This window comes from Pleuronectes platessa, chromosome 17, assembly GCF_947347685.1.
Source record: "Pleuronectes platessa chromosome 17, fPlePla1.1, whole genome shotgun sequence".
NCBI classification, from domain to species: Eukaryota; Metazoa; Chordata; class Actinopteri; order Pleuronectiformes; family Pleuronectidae; genus Pleuronectes; species Pleuronectes platessa.
Window position 1 is genome coordinate 15,124,420 of NC_070642.1, and position 17,633 is coordinate 15,142,052.

General features: G+C 41.0%; 3 protein-coding genes across 4 annotated transcripts; all 3 read right to left on the minus strand.

Annotated features, from left to right (window-relative positions):
- Nucleotides 1-516: 516 nt before the first annotated feature.
- On the minus strand, nucleotides 517-2,307 carry tmem18 (transmembrane protein 18). Its single transcript, XM_053445106.1, has 5 exons — nucleotides 2,122-2,307; nucleotides 1,869-1,986; nucleotides 1,203-1,257; nucleotides 981-1,074; nucleotides 517-876 (listed from the first exon to the last, which is right to left on the minus strand). The coding sequence occupies exons 1-5, from the start codon at nucleotides 2,215-2,217 to the stop codon at nucleotides 778-780; spliced, it is 462 nt and encodes a 153-aa protein (XP_053301081.1). The 5' UTR covers nucleotides 2,218-2,307; the 3' UTR covers nucleotides 517-777.
- Nucleotides 2,308-3,526: 1,219 nt separating this feature from the next.
- On the minus strand, nucleotides 3,527-7,309 carry LOC128460300 (required for drug-induced death protein 1). Its single transcript, XM_053445428.1, has 2 exons — nucleotides 6,645-7,309; nucleotides 3,527-4,550 (listed from the first exon to the last, which is right to left on the minus strand). Exons 1-2 carry the CDS (start codon nucleotides 6,933-6,935, stop codon nucleotides 4,419-4,421), a joined length of 423 nt encoding a protein of 140 aa, XP_053301403.1. The 5' UTR covers nucleotides 6,936-7,309; the 3' UTR covers nucleotides 3,527-4,418.
- Nucleotides 7,310-7,409: 100 nt separating this feature from the next.
- On the minus strand, nucleotides 7,410-17,322 carry si:dkey-119f1.1 (Structural maintenance of chromosomes protein 6-like). Of its 2 annotated transcripts, none has more exons than XM_053445426.1 (27): nucleotides 17,208-17,322; nucleotides 16,729-16,888; nucleotides 16,392-16,527; nucleotides 15,672-15,777; nucleotides 15,302-15,438; nucleotides 14,971-15,032; nucleotides 14,724-14,804; nucleotides 14,376-14,477; nucleotides 14,079-14,198; nucleotides 13,845-13,943; nucleotides 13,466-13,612; nucleotides 13,196-13,284; nucleotides 12,928-13,092; nucleotides 12,543-12,721; nucleotides 12,149-12,350; nucleotides 11,782-11,896; nucleotides 11,302-11,462; nucleotides 10,715-10,850; nucleotides 10,525-10,605; nucleotides 10,268-10,438; nucleotides 9,912-10,049; nucleotides 9,586-9,731; nucleotides 9,314-9,439; nucleotides 9,084-9,189; nucleotides 8,390-8,542; nucleotides 8,130-8,227; nucleotides 7,410-7,865 (listed from the first exon to the last, which is right to left on the minus strand). In XM_053445426.1, exons 2-27 carry the CDS (start codon nucleotides 16,876-16,878, stop codon nucleotides 7,769-7,771), a joined length of 3,303 nt encoding a protein of 1,100 aa, XP_053301401.1. In that variant the 5' UTR covers nucleotides 16,879-16,888; nucleotides 17,208-17,322; the 3' UTR covers nucleotides 7,410-7,768. The 2 variants fall into 2 exon arrangements, with proteins under 2 accessions (XP_053301401.1, XP_053301402.1); XM_053445427.1 differs by having other exon boundaries at nucleotides 16,729-16,891; nucleotides 17,208-17,318.
- Between the last annotated feature and the right edge of the window lie 311 nt (nucleotides 17,323-17,633).

A 17,633-nucleotide genomic window follows, 5' to 3' on the forward strand; every position in this document is an offset into this window, starting at 1 on the left:
AACCCCCACCACACCACACCACCTGGGAAGCTGTTAAACCAGTTCAGCTGATCCCGGCATACAAATCCAGTTAGGCTCGCATGACGCTGTTTTACTATGGGGCGGGTTCCCGTCCACAGACGCCTGCTCATTCAAATAAACACATCATTTCCATAGTATTTTGTTGCTGTGTCTTGATGTAGTTGCTGCAGGATTGAAGATCAAACTACTTTATGCTCTCTCACTCTCTCCAAGCTGTATAAATACCAAACTACAGAATAGTGGGCCAAGCCTTTGCGCCGATCACACATCTAACATCCTTTCTCAAAAATACTCTTGAATTTGTTGTATGTCTGCGTGACTTCAGTTCTGTTTAATGAATTAATTCTCTCTTGTTTTGATTTTTGCTTCAGATTTTTTTCTGTTTGTGAAGCCCTTTTAAACTTAAAGAAAAGTGCTTTATAAAAAGGTTGATTGTATCATAGAGTGAAACAATCTTATGTATCCCCCCTACAAATCAAACAGTCACGTAAAAAGTAATTCAAGTCAAGTTTAAACACACTTTAAAACAACATTACATACAAAACAGTTACTGTCCTTTGGTCCTGGTGCGTCTCATTATGTACAACATATCCAGCAGCACTGGTATCAGACACAGGCATCCAGTTCGGTTGTCAGCGAACAATCCTTTTTATAGTCACGATGAAGGAATCTGCCAACCGCCTTCAAATTTCAGGATTAGAGGAGAGATTGTAAGCTCCCCTCGTTGAAGCCCATTTACAGACATAGGGAGAGAGATCAGTCAGTCTTGTCTCTCTTCTCTCTGCGCGCCTTTCGCTTCAGCTGGAGTATCTTGAGTTCAGTCATAGTGGAAAAGGTCCTGTACACCCACAGCATCTGAAGTTAGGGAACACATACACACACACAAACGTTGTCGTCTGTGGCATACCTGATGCTCATCTGTGCTCTCAACATGTGATCTGGTGTGACAGGTTACTTACCACAATGAGGACTGTGTTGAGCAGCAGCGGAATCGAGTAAACCAAAGATATGAACATGCCCTTTGAATCAAAGTACTGGAAATTAGAAAAGGACCTGCGAACAGAAATTAAGCTGAGTGAGCATGTGCTGCTGGTTACGGTTAGTTTCCCCCGTTTGTGATCAAAGCCAACAGAGCTTCTATACACACTGTTCCACTCAATGTACTGAAATACTGCTCGTACCTCCAGTTCATAGCTGCCAGCTCATTCAGTTGTTCAGCGCTATACACCAGGCCCACTGTAGAGAGAAGACAGGTCAGTCTGGGAACTCTGTCACACACACACACACTCACTCACCCCAACAACAACACAGTGTGTTTACAAGCCTCTTCACACTGGGTCTCATTTAGCTTTAATTATGAGCTAGTGTGGCGATAAAGATTTATGGGATCTACCGATACTCAGCTGCTGAGTGAAGTATATTATTACGTATTGCCAGCTGGTGCTGTTGAATAAAATTTGAATATTAAAAAACATGTCAATACTATTTGAATGACTTAAACATTTTTAAAAATGTGTATTTTTTATTCATCTACATTGAGTTTAACAACAGGGTTTTGAGAGAGAGAGAGAGAGAGAGAGAGAGAGAGAGAGAGAGAGAGAGAGAGAGAGAGAGAGAGAAAACCCTAAAATAGAAAAAACGTTGTGTGACGCTCACTTGCACACTAAATACTCCATCTGCACACAAAGCTCTCTCTTTCATAGAGCTGGGGGGGGGGGGGGCTGCATTTTTCTATTGTTTTTTAGATTTACATCGAGCGCTGTTCAGTTTTGGCACATGGCAGATACACGTCAAACTGGAACAGTGAGGTTACGAACTGACTGCGAGTCTGTCTGTTCTCCACGTACCCATGAGCAGAAAGTGACAGATCTGAGCTCTGTAGAATCTGCAGGTCACCAGCGTCACACACAGACACACAGCGTGAAACAGCAGGAGCCCGACGAGCCAGGGCTCCGACCACTGCACCTACAGACGGCCACAGAGAGAAGACAGACAGTCAGTGGATGTTAAACTCTCATCTGTTTAGCAGCAGAGCTCTCTGTGCTAGCTGCGAGAGCTAACGCTCGCTGCCTCGACTAGAGAATGAAACTTCCGCCTTACAGACATGAGGAACGTCCATATCGATGTGATTCTTAAATTGCTGAAGCTGTCGATCGGGATGGAGCTGATGTTCTTCTCTGCTTTCAGCTCCGCCATCTTCACAAAACACCGGAGCAGCCGCTAAATGTTCCCCGGCTTGTGTAAACCAGTCTGTGGTGTAAACAGGACTCGAATGCGGAAGTAACGTCTCTGTCGCGGTTGAAACACGTCATCAAGGAGCCGGATCTGTCACATCTTTTGTGTTTTCAATTTATTTAATTCAATTAATTGAACTGAATCATATTAATAACTAGTTGATGGGAACAATATGTCATTTATTTGATCACCGAATATAAACTAGAAGGTTTTGCATGAATTTTCAGAATTATATTAAATGAACTGTGTCACACACTGTGATTATTGTAAGGTGTCAGAAGCCAAGGTTGGAAACTACTGGGTTAATCTCTAACAATAGTTTTTTAAAGCATGTTAAATCATCCAGTATCTAAAATCCAAAAATATAAAAGTAACTTTTAAGTAAGGCTGTCAAATATATGTATTAAAGTAGAAAATACAAAAGCAGTATAGAAGGACACACCCAATAATGTGTCCATCTTCTTATTGTGCTTAGTTTCTCATTGGAATGAGCAGGCATTTTGGCCTAGGGGGTAGAGTGGCTGTTCTCAATCTGCATGCTGAAGTGTCTTTGGCAAGATACTGACCCCCTAAATTTGGTAGAACTTAAACCAACTGTTCATCGCACAATAGTTACACTATGTTAATTCCAAATTAAAAAAATTAAATTATATTGATGGCACCAAGAAACCTCATAAAATCAACAATAATAATAGTAATAATAACTAACAAAAAAGAAAAAATTGACATTGTATTGGGCAGTGTTGTGCAAGTTCACGTTCATAGTTCACCATTTAAATTCTGAACTAGTTCAAATTTCAGTTCATTTCATAGTTTTAAGGTGGACAGTGAGAATTAAAGACTTAACTTGTTAAAGAATGGCCAATTCTAGGCCAATGGCTGTAGGGTTTTGTGGGATGCCAGGCTCTCATTGGCTGATGAGTTGGCGTATCAAGGGTGAATGAGGAAGGGGAGTGAAGGATACAGTGGTGGATGATGATAGTAGTGTCAGAGTTACGAACAAGAAGCGTGTCGTGTTCGCTGGACTTTAATAAAGTTACACATAATTAGAGAAGTTTCCTGTCGTCCATACGCGAGGACGCTACAATATGAACGTGTTCACCGTTCATATTCATTATTTGTCATTGAGTTGCGTTCAGTTCATCGTTTTCAATTAACGTCTTTTGCGTTCGTTCATGCACAACACTGGTATTGGGTTTCTCAAATGATGTCATACAACAAAACACCTTTGCTCAGTTGTTGAGTTTCTGGGAATCACACAAGGCCAAAATACTTTGTTACACATCCACAATCTTTAATGTGTTATTTGTGACATTCAGATACATGAATGCAAATATAAAAGGTGATATAACTACCGGCTGAGATGATTTGGGAATATCATTTCAATTTAAAGCTTCAGCTTGTGCATACGGTAATAATACCAATGAAAAAAACATCTCCTCTTGTTAGTCTGTTGTTCATATCGCAGCAATTCACAGCAGGTTGAGAAAAGAGATATTCCCTTTGGATCATTTGTCTGTTAACCATCCCTTTAAGGGCACATTATAAAAATTCCAAATGCACTTATATAGGAAGGTGCAAAACGCATGTATCACAGACCAGTTTAATGTCTCATCAATATATTTGACTGACTTGACTTGTTTCTTGTGCTTCATCACTGCTGCGGCCACATTGTGGATAACGGTGGCAGCTATTGTGGATTATGAATAAAACTAGACTGCTTAGATATACAATATGTCCGCTCACATATATACTATTACTGTCAATACCGCTTCTTGAGACGGGAATGGGACGGCAAATTTTTAAATCAGGGTTTATAAAGAGCATTAGGTCTATGCAGAGAGAAATTTACACCTTTGTCTCTAAAATCTATGAACTCAAAAAAAAATTTTTTAATACAGATATGGTTAAAAAGTGTAGCTGTACTATACCAGATATCATGCAACACATTATGACCAACAACAGGTTTTTCAGTAACAAAAATTTGCAAGTACAGCCATGTTTTAATATATCACAAGAAATAATTTCAGAAAATGTATTATTCTTTGATTAAAACTTCAAATACAATTTCAAATACACAAATATTATCAACATCAAAAGTTATATACACAATAGCTTTAAAAATACAAAAATAAAACCGGACGAGATCCAGGTGCATCAGCTCAGCTCCTCCCTCTGTGAAAGTCAGGGACAAAAGTAGCAGCCACAGTGATCGGGGTGGAGTAACCCAGAGCAAAGTTGTAGAGACCAAGCATCATACATTTCCAGGTGGAGCGCAGAGCTTTGCCAATGTTCTGAAAAACAAAGACAGAAACAGCCTCAGATCAATGATTCATTCTGTGGATTCCCATCGTCATTGTTAGAAAATCTGTTGAGCCAATCAGAGGAGGCCCAGGTGAATTGACAGGGATGGAGGCTGAATCACTAACCTGGGATTATGTCGCCAATCCTTTTAATCAGAGAATATTCAAATGACAACCAGTGATTTTCACACAACTACGTCAAATCAACATTTTCATGATTTGTCGGGGTCTGAAGTAGAATCAGTTCAGACTAATACTGCACACGTGTCGGGTTTAGAACAATAGCACAGCAGGGAGAGTGTTTTTAGTCGTAACGTCTAAATAAATCGTCCCGTGAACACCATTGTCTCGTCAATGAGCAGGAAAGGGCTGTCCGGCTGGGGCGGACACAGGAAGTCAGATGTTTCAGGAAAATAAAGCAAAACAATCCTACTTCCTCAATGTGGTTTGTCAAAAGGACTCTGCTCACTGTCTCAACTGAAAAAACAAAATTAATAAGTCAATAGAAGGTAATAAAAAACTCATTCCCAAGGTTGAGAATAAACCTTCAGAGTCAAGTATTAACAACAGCTATTTTATTTATGATTTATTAACCTGACGTTCAAGTTTTCAGATTCTTATGAGCATAAACACAAAGTGCCAGGTCACTGATAAACCAACTGTAGTAATGTTTGAAGTTACATTTGATGAACCATTTCCTTCTTCATATCTCACATAAGTCAGGGGCATAAAGTCATCTGTTGAGTAAACATGTTGTCAAGGGACGCACCTGCTCATGGCAATAATTAACCAATGTTCATTATCAACTTGATCACGTTTATAAAAACAATTAATGAGATAAGTCAAAAGAGCTTTCCAAATAATCAACAGTATCTGAATAATAACAATGAAGACAATTGTTGCCATATCCCAAAAATCTCTAGAAAATATATATTAATTTATTATTATATTTATTAATATATAAAAAAAACTTACCGACAGTGAAACTGCAAGAGAGGAAAACACATTTAATTAACTTAAGGTTCTTCTTTAAAAGTGTCTTAATTTGAGAAGAATATTATAAAAAGCGCTTTTTAGTTATGTTTACTGATTAAACATAAAATTAAATTAATGTTAAACATTCTAGAGGAATTTTATCTATTTTAATTAAAAAATGTCCTACTTCCTTAATCTCCTCTTTAAATCGGACTCACCAGTTGAATTGAATTTGAACTGCACACTCAAGTAAACATGCACCGGTTTGGATTTAGAGTCTAATGAAGTGATATAAAATAGATTAAATATAGTTAAACATTTACAGAAGACTACGATTATTTTATTGGATAGTTTACTTGACATTTTACAGCTCTTATTTCCAGCAAGGCCGAACTACCCAGATTTCCTCATCACTCACGTGTGTGATGGTAATAAAGCAAACAAACAAAACAAGAATTTCCCTTTTCCTTTGTATCACAACAAGAATTGATGCACCAGGGACACTATCAAGTCATCCAGGCAGGAAAGAGTGAGGATAGACAGGAAACTGAACGACCCTTATATGAACAAAGCATTTATCGGCATGAACACTGATTGTCAGTAGTTAAAGGCCAATAGATGAATAAGAAAAAAGCTCTTATGTGATGATTCATATGGTCTGAGGGGGAATTCCTGATCAAGCACGTATATTTTTTCATATTATAACATTTAAGTGATCTCTGTTTTAGCAGATACCAGCAATTACCTCAATAATCAGAAACCTCAGCCTTATTTGTATTTGGTCATTTGGGATGATGATGCAGTTGCAGCACAGGACACAAAGAAACCAAAGAGCCAACATGTTGAGCCAATTAGAGACTTCAGGTTAATTTACAGCAGTTTTCCCCAAATAATTAGGATTCCATTAGAACAAATTGAGGCTGATTGATGCCATATTGAGAAAATCTGTGATTCACATGTGGACTTACCCGCACTGAGGCTACAGAGGAAAGACAAGAGCAAAAGGATAAGAATCTCTATAATAGTGCCACCAAACCATCACAACACACACACTGCATTTGTAGAACATTATTCAACATTGGTAGAAAAATGTGAAATAATAATACCGACCTTCTTGACCTTTTTGTACTTTTGCTTCTTTCTCTTCTTCTTTGCTTCCCTCGCTTCATCATCCGTCAGCGGCTCGTACCTCTCCGGCAGAAAAGCGAAGTGTATTTCTCTGTGGCTACTCTCGTGTTGTCTGCTGTTGTCTGCCACCGACTCGCTGTCTGTGGAGGAAGAGTCCTCCGCGCAGTCCACATGTCGCTGGTACTTGCGTGCGGCTCCTACGCTCAGAGCCTCACCTGATGCTGCAGCTGAGTTTCTGTTAAACAACCGTGATGGGAGAGATTTAGGCTTCATGTTAACTCCTCTTAGCCAGTTCTCAGGGATATAAAGGGAAGAAAGCACCAGTGCTCCTGCAGGAGGTCAGGTATGTTGTCAACAGACGTTATGTGCATGAGTGGAAGTGCATTCCAGTGGACCGCCTTGTGTGGGAGATCTGGCACAGAGCCCTTAAAGGTGCAAATCCTTCCTCACATGATTGACCTCGATAGGTCTCAGGGTTTCTGCTTGAGTGTTCAAATGCAGATCTGAAACAAAATGACTTGTATCCAGTGAATAGGAAGAGCTGAGGAGAAATATCAAGGATTGTGTATTAATCTGTCCTAAAACCTAATCGACAAAAAAAGGAGAATCAAGCCTATCTATTGAAAAATTCACAAGATGATATTAGCTGAAACCCAAATGATCCCAACAGTGGGAAAAGTCCACGAGAGTATTGCCTGAATCCTGAAACATGTTTCCATTAAAAAAAAAACACACACAGACATCGAATGGGTCTATTGACATGTTTGCTTTAATCAATAACAGGATGAAAACCTGAAAATGTTTCAAGCCATTTAAGTTATTCTAACAAAGGATATTAAAATGCCCCCCCCCCCCTGCAAACCCCTAAACATAAGTTGCTGTTTTTGTGCAATACACTGAATACACTAATTCAGAAATACAACTTGAGACAATTACTCTTGAATATTTACAAACCTAAACCTAAAAACTGAAGCCATCTTTGATGAATAAAGAACATGTGGCTGAACTTACTAAGAACTGTTCCCTGAAAACTGGAATCAATGCACAACTGTCAGGCTCATGGAGGATCTCGGAAGCCGATCTTATTTTACACTGAGCCAGGAACACTACTGGTCCGCGGCTTGATCCGCTGGTTCATTGTTTTGGCCACGGTCTGGGTCTTTCATTCGCAGGATGCGGATGATTTTGCTCACAGGAAGAGTACTGGAAAAACAAAAATAGGGGAAAAGCAAAGATTACTATTTGGTCGTACCTTTGAGGTTTAAGCTTCAGAGGCAAATTCCCTTTCCCAGGCAAACCCTCCAGTGCACAAAAAAAAAAAAATCACATGACCTTTGATACTGAACGGATTAGTCTTATCATAGCTCATTTACTAAGTTAATATACAGTAACTAAGCCAATACATTTGTATCTGGGTGGTCAGACTGCTTTGATATACAAATAGAAGGATGTTGTAACAGTGGTTACCCCATGCTCTGTGGAGTGAGGAATATGAACTGTCTGTATCGCTGACCACTCGCCACCTTCAGCATCATGTCCATTGATATCCTCCTGTTCACCATGTCCTAATGATAAAAAAATAACAACAGAGGTTCATGTTATTGTGTGATAAATGAGGCCAAACACCAGCAACTTCCCCTCTATTATATCTGATACTATACTTCACAGTTTAGAGATTTGATATCCACACAGATGTAACACTGCCAGTAAAAACAGTGTCTCGTTACCATGTAAACATCGAACTCGTCGAGGCAGCGGAAAGGCGCCTCTGTGATGGCCCAAAGAGAGAGCACGAAGCAAACAGTGGAGAAGGAGCGCTCGCCTCCCGACAGAGAGCGCATGTCTCGCAGGTCCGCCTTGTTTCCCTGGCCGGGCTGCACCTACACAGCAGGAGAGGAGAGATCAGTTTTGTGCAAGAGAGCTTTGTTGTTGAGCAACAGTCATTGACTTCCTGTATTGTTTCGTGAGTCCTTGAATAAAAAAGGAAATGCTGCCTCTCAAGGTCAAAAGCTATTTTGAATTGAACATTGGAAAATATATGTATGCAGAGCTGTGTTCAGCCATGAACTCTGGCAAGTGTCTAGAAGATGGTGGGAAACACAAGGTTTTTGTTTGCAGCACACAGACACTGGCGTCTTTCCTCATTGCCTAAAGCTTTCCAATATCGGTCTTTCCAAGTTGACATCTTCTTTGGCATCTTCTCTGTGTTTGGCATCCTGACATAACTGTATTCTCTATTCCAGTTTGGGTCTGTTGAAGTGTTAGAACCTGGATCAACACAGCCACTCACCCTATGAGAATATTTACCCTGTCCGAAAACAGCTTGTGTAAACGACAGTTCACTGGTTTGCATAATGCAAATTCAAGCTTAAAGAGGCACCGAGTGTTCCTCCCCCCCGATGAATAAAATGTTCCTCTTACCGAGATGGAGAGGGTTTCGTTCTTGTGGTCAAAGCTCATGCTTCCAGTGTATCCTCTCTGGCCCAGCATGCTGTCAAAGTAGTATTTACATCGGGCTGAGAGGAACCTGAGACAAGAGATGCAGAGAAAAGAGATCAGATGGATGAAGGGGGGAAAGCATGTCAGTAAACAAGGGGGAAGTCCAGGGTCACAGTCAGGAGGTTTATTATCTTTTTGATTTGACAACTTGCCTCCTAAGCTCATTGTAAACCTGGAGCCTGTGGTTCATGACGCTGTCGAGGCTTTTGATGAAGCTGTTGAGGTTCTTCATTTGCTGTGTGAGGTTCTTGTAGTTCTCCAGAGCCTCATGGTACTGTCTGCATGTGGAATAAAGCCAAGAGAGAGGAAACTTTACATGTTGACATCAATCAACTGATGTTTGGTGCGATGGCAGCACTGCAGTTTGCTTGACAAGAAAGCCTGTTGCAGGATTTTCTTTACCACAGGGCCGGAGGTAACTTACCGCACAACCTCCTCGCGGTCTCCTTGTTGTTCCTGCTGGGTGGAGATCTTAACTTTAAGGCGGTTGATCTCACTATCCAGACTCCTGGCTGTCCGACGCACTTCCAAACGCTCTGGACAGATCTCTGAAGCCTTGGCTACAGATGCCTGAACCACAGAGGGAAGTAATCAATCAAAATGCATGTTAAACTAGAAAGACACTCAGTAACGCTTCCCTGTGCTCAAGCCACGCAGGATATCTAAAAAACTATATATTGTGCTTTTGCTTTAAGTCCTTTGATGAACTCATCTGTCTCTTGTCACCCCTCAAACCTCTGCACGTCATACCTGAACTTCCTGCTCCTTGCTTTGCAGGTTGGCTTCGAGGGTCTGGATGGTGCGGAGGTGGGTGCTGCGCTTCTCGTCGTAATGTTTCTTGTGGTGCTTGCACTTCATCACCTCGTGATCAGCCTTATTCAGCTCATCCTGTAGTAGAAATAACATGCGATAAAAAAACAAACTAATGTTTGCAATGGAAAATGTAATAAAATAGAAAAGCAATTCCACAAGATTGGGCTGTTTATCAAATCCCGTGAGCAGCGAACGTTAAATATTTAAAAAATATGTGATAGGTGATGCTAATCTAAATCTTTTTAGAGATCTGAGTGAACATCTTAAACCCGGGGCCTGCAGTGTGACTGTACCTTGATCGGGTCGGCGTCCTCTGCGATGTTGTTGATCTTGTCTTTGTGCTGCTTGTACTCCTGCTCTGCCTTCTCGTAGGACGCCCTGAGGTCAGTCATCTGAGTTCGGGCCTGGTCGTACTCTTCACGCTTGCTCGAGATCTTGGCAACGATCTCCTGAAGCTCCTCCTCCTGGTGGGGACAGCGACATTTTAACAGCAGCACACGGTGTGAATCACATCTATGTTTTGCACTGTATCGATGTGTTCTGAACAAACCAGAGGGTTTAGGTCCTCTGACTGAGGCTCCTCCATGTTCTGTAGGTCCGTCAGCTCCAGCTCTAGTTTCGTGGCCTTAACCTAAATGATTCAAATAAACTTCATGAACAAATCCATCATGTCCATATTTCTTATTATCCTGGTTTCAGAAAGAGAGGAATACTGATTTGTCAAAGGTAAAAATGGTTACTTTAGTCATCTTCTGGTCTGCTTGAGCTCTTTTCAGCAACCCTTCATTCTGTTTGATGTCATCATCTAAGTTTCTCATTTGTTGCTGGATGCGAGTTGCTAGAGCTCTTTGGTTCTCCATCTCTCTCTGCAAGTGCCTGAGAGGAAAGATAAAAAATAAGAGACGTAAGATAGAACACAAGAGCACAGGTTTGTACAACCAGTGTTTTGTGATAAACACTATATGGACGAAAATATTGGTTAGTTCCGGTGAAGGGATATCCAGTTTCTATATGTTGGTGCTGTCAAGATGTGCAGATGATTCATTTGATCGAACACTGCAACACCAGGAAATCAGCAGGAGATGCCACTGGTGACCAGAAGTATCAAGGAGAGAAAAAATTTGGCCGTTTTCAGACATGACCTACAGGTAAAATCTGAAGAATTGGCTACAGGATAGGTTAGATCGCCGGCTGTGTTCACACATCAACCACCCATGGAGTTCTAAGGATTTTATACTTGGAGACCAGGCCGAAAAAGTCTGCAGAAACTACAGAGTGTCCCACACAGAGATATGCGTTCACACATGCTCCTCACACAGGCACACACCTGATCTCATCCTCAACATCTCCTGAGAGGCGGTTGGCTCTGGTCTGCTCTGCAGTGTAGCTACGGTTGTTGTAGATCTGATCTCCTTCCTTAGAGAAGGCCGTGTTACAGTTGCGCGGAGGGTTTTTGCCCTGCATCACTCTACGAGCCTCCGTGCGATTCTTCACAGCCAGACAGACAGACAGACACACATTAAAATCCATGATAATGTAATACATCTTCAGAATACAAAAAATTTTAAATGAAGAGATGTTCCAAAATCAATACCAGCATCTGAAATGACTCCAACACTATCAGAAATGACACGCATTGGCAAGGATGCAAAACTGACCCAAAACCCATTCTTTTAAGTATATTAGTTTCACCAACTGCAGATTTCTTATATCAGAATTCACGTCCGCTTCAAATACATGGGAACACAGGATGTTATTCATTATCTTATTAAACTGGGGCCTTTCTTGTTAAAAAGTAATTTGTTACCTTGATGAGCAGAATGCTTTCTATTCCTGATTGATCAATCAGGCAGTTGGCCACAACTGGGTCCTCGATCTCTAGAGCTTGGAGCACGGACGGGTATTCAGAGTGATTCACAGCCCTGAAAACAAAAGATACAACCAGAACAATTGAGGTGATAGTTTACACAAAATGTACAGCTCGATTATTATATACTCGATTCCACCAGTCTACAGCTTGAATGACTGTGTTGAGAGGAAGATGTGTACATTTAAAAATAGTAGAGTACCATACTGTGTGTGGGAGGAAAACTTCAAGGGCTAACGCTTTTATTTCAGGTAATGTCCATCTAAATCTTAAGACACTTTAATGTGAACGATGTACATGTCCTCACCTGGACCTTGTATCATGGACATGTGGGAGGAATTGGCTGGTAACGATGGCAGGTCTGCGGCCTCTCTGGCATACTTTGGCCATGATGTCCTGCAGCACCTTCTCATCTGCATAATTGTCACAGGTGAAGGCCAGCATCTGCCCTTTAAGACACACTTCTACAGCCAGGGCCAGCTCTGGGTCTTTCAGGCTAATGAGGTAACCTGTAGAGGGAAAGTTGAAAAGGGAAGACAGACAATCAGAAAGGTAAAGCGACCGTCTTCTGAGTCTTAAAACTGAATTATATAACATATAAATGCATATATAAATATGCTACCCCATTTATTTATACATCATAGCTGAGAATGAGTCAAGGCCTGACTGCTTATCACATAATATGACTTTTTACATCTTACCAAGAGGTCCTCTGGGTTTGTGCTTGAACTGGCCCCTATTGTGGGCGTCCTGGATGGCATTAAGGAGTGCAGGCATCTGCTCTCCAAAACGCTGCAGCCGATTGGAGCGGCTGCTTTCCAGAGTCTGCGAGTTACGCCTGTTGCCTTCAATGGACCTCTGGAGCACGTCGTGTTCTCTCCTGAAGATGTTTAGATTGTGTTAGAGGCCGATTCTGTTTGAATGATTCTACTGCTGAGTGGAGTTTTGCAGACCAGTGAGAACAACTAGAATGTATCTGGAGAAATGGCACAATAAACGGACTGAAAGAGGGTTTCACAAAGTTATCTATGAATAACTATTTGCACATAATTCATATATTTTGGTGAACATTTCTGAATTCCCTACCTCATCTTTGATTGTTCTTCCTTGGCACGGCTGCAGGCATTCTGATACTGGTCAATTTGCTGGCCCAGAGTGGAAATCTGGTGTCTATGGTTCTCCAGTTCTGACTGGATCTTCTCCATGTGCTCCATCCTGGCCTGACTCTCTGCTCCCGATGTTTGACTGATGCTACAGACACAAAAAATAATAATGAAAATTAGATGCAAAGCAGAGGGGAGCAAAGAAAGGATGAAATAATACAGATGGCAAAGAAAACAAAGTGATGTTTTACCTCAGCTTCAGATCACTTATCCTCGAGGACAACTGAACCTTGTCCTTTTCCAAGTCCCTCAGGTTAGTCTTGCATGTGTTGACAGGGACCTGCGCAACGAGTATCACAATGACATGAGGGACTTTAAACAGCTGTGCCCTGCATTATATCTGACAACCACTGACTTCATGACAATTTGTTTTAATTATACTTTAACAGTGATACACTCAAACTAAAAACCATGTTGGCAATAATATAAAATGTTATGTAGATAGGACATAAAATCCTGACCTCGCTGGACTTGAGAAGCGTGTTACGTTTCTGGGCCTCACTCTTAAGGTCAGCACATTTGGGCTGAAGCTCCTGGACTTGCTGGGTGATTCCCTCTAACTGCTCCTGGATCTGCTTGTACTTCTTCTCAGCCTCCTCAATCTTGTGCTGCAAGGTTATATAAAAACAGATCAATAACATAGGAAGGCTAGAGGATAAAAGAGAGCTTTGTGCAAAAGTTGTGTGGTTAGGCATCAAACAGAGGCAGTAGTTATTTAATACAAAGTAATTATAGATTGTACAGACTTAACGATTTTGGTAAAGATGTTTTTCTGTTGATGAGAAATAGATGCAATCAGTTTTAAGACTTGGTTTTATCATTAATAATACACTATTGTACCTTCCATTCTTCAACTTTCTCATCATATTTCTCTGTGGAGTGTCTGTCTGTCCGTAGCTTCTCCTTCATCGGCTCCAACTCCTTCTCCATCTCGATCACCTGTTAGATTTAAGACATGCGTTGAAGGCAGTTAATATTCATATGAATCACCTATTCAGAAACGAATGCACTCATCCTGTGTCTCAGGGGCAGAAGAGTGGGTAAAGAAGGTTGAAAATCCATAAGAAATCTCACCAAGGCCCACGCCATCTGCTTCTGTAACTCCTCTAGTTTAGTGTGCATTTCGTCGAGGGATGACAGACTCTTGTAACGATCCTCTTTCTCTCTGTATTTCTGCTTCAGGTCTTTTAAGCACTGCAACAGTCACATAACCAGACACGGTCTTATAAATCTGGCTCAGCGGTCTAGTTAACCCACTAAATTCATAATTACAGGATGACAAATTCTATCCACAAGGAAGCCAAAAAACAGCAACCATATGTTATAGTGCAGTATTAATACAATTAATAATGAAATGTGACTAATTCATACTTCGTTTTGTTGCTCCACTTTATCCTCTGTGACATGCTTGGTGGTTTTGATGTAGACAAAGTCTTCTCTCATCTGCTCCAGCTGTGTAGCTTTCATAAAAAACTGAGCAATGGCCATGAAAATTAAAAGAAGAAGAAGAAAAGCACCAGGTCAAAACATGAAAAGCTGCAAAATTCACATCAACAGATGTTCAGATTTTCCACAGTTTGCCCCTTCCCAACACCAATTCTGATAACAGGGGGGAAAATGTACATATTCTATTTTGACTGCTGTATGTACAATCATCTCTACAGACAAATATAGAGTTTCATTTAAAAATATTTGTCTATATGTTTACTTGAGACTAACCCGATACTTGTCTCCCTCTCCTTTCGAGTGTAGGAAGTATTTGCTCATCTCTTGGGTGAGAACTGACACAGGATTGTTGACCTTTGAGGGAAAACAAGTAAACAAGTTCAGCAACACTGCAAAACACATTCGTCGCGCAGGATTTTAATTGGTCAAAAAGTCAAAATTTCAACAAATTAAACAAAAAGTTTAATTTGTCGAAAAGTATGAGCAACATTGCAATGTGTAAGACTTGATTTGCTCATACCTGAATATTGAAATTATCCAGGATGGACATGAGCTCTTCCTTCTTGGATGAGACAAGTTGACCTACAAGAAGAGGAGAAAAAAGGATCATGAATCCTTAATGTGCTACAGGAATTGTTACAGTTGGACACTAATTTGACAACACTTCATTGTTTGTACTCTTAATCTTCAGCAGTGTTTAGTAATTGTGAATAAATGAAATAAATGAGACAGTTTATTTGTGATTTTAATCGTGGTCAACCTTTAAGTTTGTTTGAAATATGAAACTATCTCGCTACACCTCGTCACAAAATGCTGAAAATCTAAAATCCATGAGCATCGATGGTTTTTACCTGACTTGCTCCTCAGTTTATAGGTTCTCATCCCCTCTCGTGTTATTTTGAGGTCTACAGTGATGGCTGGACCATACACCTCAGGTTTGTAAGCATCCCTTCCTTTGTTACGTAGGGTAATTGATACATCGGCTGAGCTGAGAAACAGAGAGTGAAGTGATGCAACCTTTAAAAAGACAAGTTACTTTTGTGTGTCACACTACATCGAATTTTAGGGGTGTGATGGGCTATGAAAGTCATATTTTCTCTCAAATCAAACAAGAACAAATGTATGAATTCCAAAATAAGTGTTTTAACAAGTGGAGCTACGAGTTCATATTACAATGTTACAATTCACAGATAAACCATTACAGTGTGGTAAAAGACTCACCTTTCTCCCTCTTTCACAAAACCTTTGAGGGATGATCCTCTGTTTGTGGCCTGTGCATTCCCACCTAGAGCAACTATGAGAGCAGTCAGGACGGCACTTTTTCCACCTGTCAGAGGCAAATTGAGCACAGTGCACTGAAATCAACAGTTTATTGGGAAAAGGCTGGGTTAAGTTTAGATCAATTCACGATTAAGTTAATCATTTATGGGGACATTTTCCTGAGTAATTATCTTGTGACAACACTGGTGTTACCTATTACACTGGTCATTTAACAGGAAAAAACATGTGTTGGCTCAGTGTTTACTAAGTGAGATCTGTAACATTAGATTGTACTGGGAGCAGCATCAATCTTCTGCTGCACTTGAAGTTGTGTGATGAAATTGACTGTGGGGGTCGACTTTTTATAATAACATAAAATATTCATAAGACGCTGCGGCCTCATTGTAGAGTACCCTACATCTACACTTTTGACAACTCCATATTTATTTACTTATACTGCAAGGATGAAGTATGCTATTCACACAAGATTTCAGTTCCACAGGTTTCTCATTACATCAGAGTCAGCACACAGACGTTCTTTAAGCTGTGTGCCGGTGCTGTGTGAGGATTTGAGATGGAATGACTCCAAAGTCACAGAAAGTCTTGTGTAAACTACGTTTCTACAGAGGGGAACATCTTCCCCCCCTCGGAACGCTGCACTAGTCAAACAGTTTTACTCACTTCCATTGTTGCCGACGACAAAGTTGACATTGGAACCGAATGTGAACGGGCCGAGGAGCGAGTGGCACATGAAGTTCTTCAGCGTGATGCTCTCCACGATCCCTGCATCACTCACCACCTCCGCTGCACCTGGCACCTAAGCACAAGGTTTTCATTTTCCTGTCACTTCACTCCAAATCATGAAGCCACTTCTAGATAGGTACACATGCTATACAGCTCCTATGTGTTATTATTGATTCTCTCAAGAGAAGCAGCTTTGCAAAGAAATAATCAAACAGAAAGGGATTCTATGCAGTCAGTAATAAATGTGTCCTAACAAGACAGTGAGTGTACATACGTGCTTCAGTAGAGGATCATCATGGTCATCAACAACATTTTCATCAGTCTCTTCTTCTTCTTCTTCTTCCTCCTCCTCCTCTTCTTCGTGCGCAGGTCGGACGCGTTTGTTGACATTTTCAGGGACAGAGCTGCTCTTCCTCTTCGACATCTTCTTCAACCTGCTCCAGAGAAAGGAAAGTGAAAGTAAACACGCGCGCGCCAACACAAAGACACACACACACACACACACACACACACACACACACACACAGTAATAGTTTTAGTCGCTTCTCTCCTTTTCCGTGTCACGTTTCCTGGTTTTGTTTTGCAGCGTCTTCCGCCACTAGGTAGAAGCTAATGCTTCGCTTTCTGGACTAGCTTGGCTGGCTAGCTGACTGACGCTACATGCTAAACAGGAAGTTACAGTCGCTGTGTTTGGTTTCTAATTGTTCGTAAGATATTGAGAAGACGGACACAGCTTGAGGAGGAGCTGCTCACCTTGTTGACACGACACAGATGAAAACATGGAGAGGACCCGCTCCAGACCCGTTGATGGCTGTTGGGATTCGCGCTTACCGGTTCTCCTTCTTCTTCTCCTCTCGGTTTACTGGAGGATCGCATACAACTTAAGTCGCATACCGCCACCTACTGTACAAGGCGTGTAACGTCATGTAATTTAACACACTTAAATACAGTGTTGGGTCATTTCACAATTAAAAAGAACGAGTTCAAAGTTCAGTTCATACAGATGAAAGGAAACTAGTTCAAGGCTCCAAACATTTGCTAGATTACGTTCATTTGTTCTGTTTGTAATTTGGATTATGTAGGTGACAGACCTAGTATTTAGATACTAATGGCTGGTGTCTTGTGTCTCTGTACTGAGCGCATCAAATGACAGGTGCTCTGTGCATTCTTCATCAGACT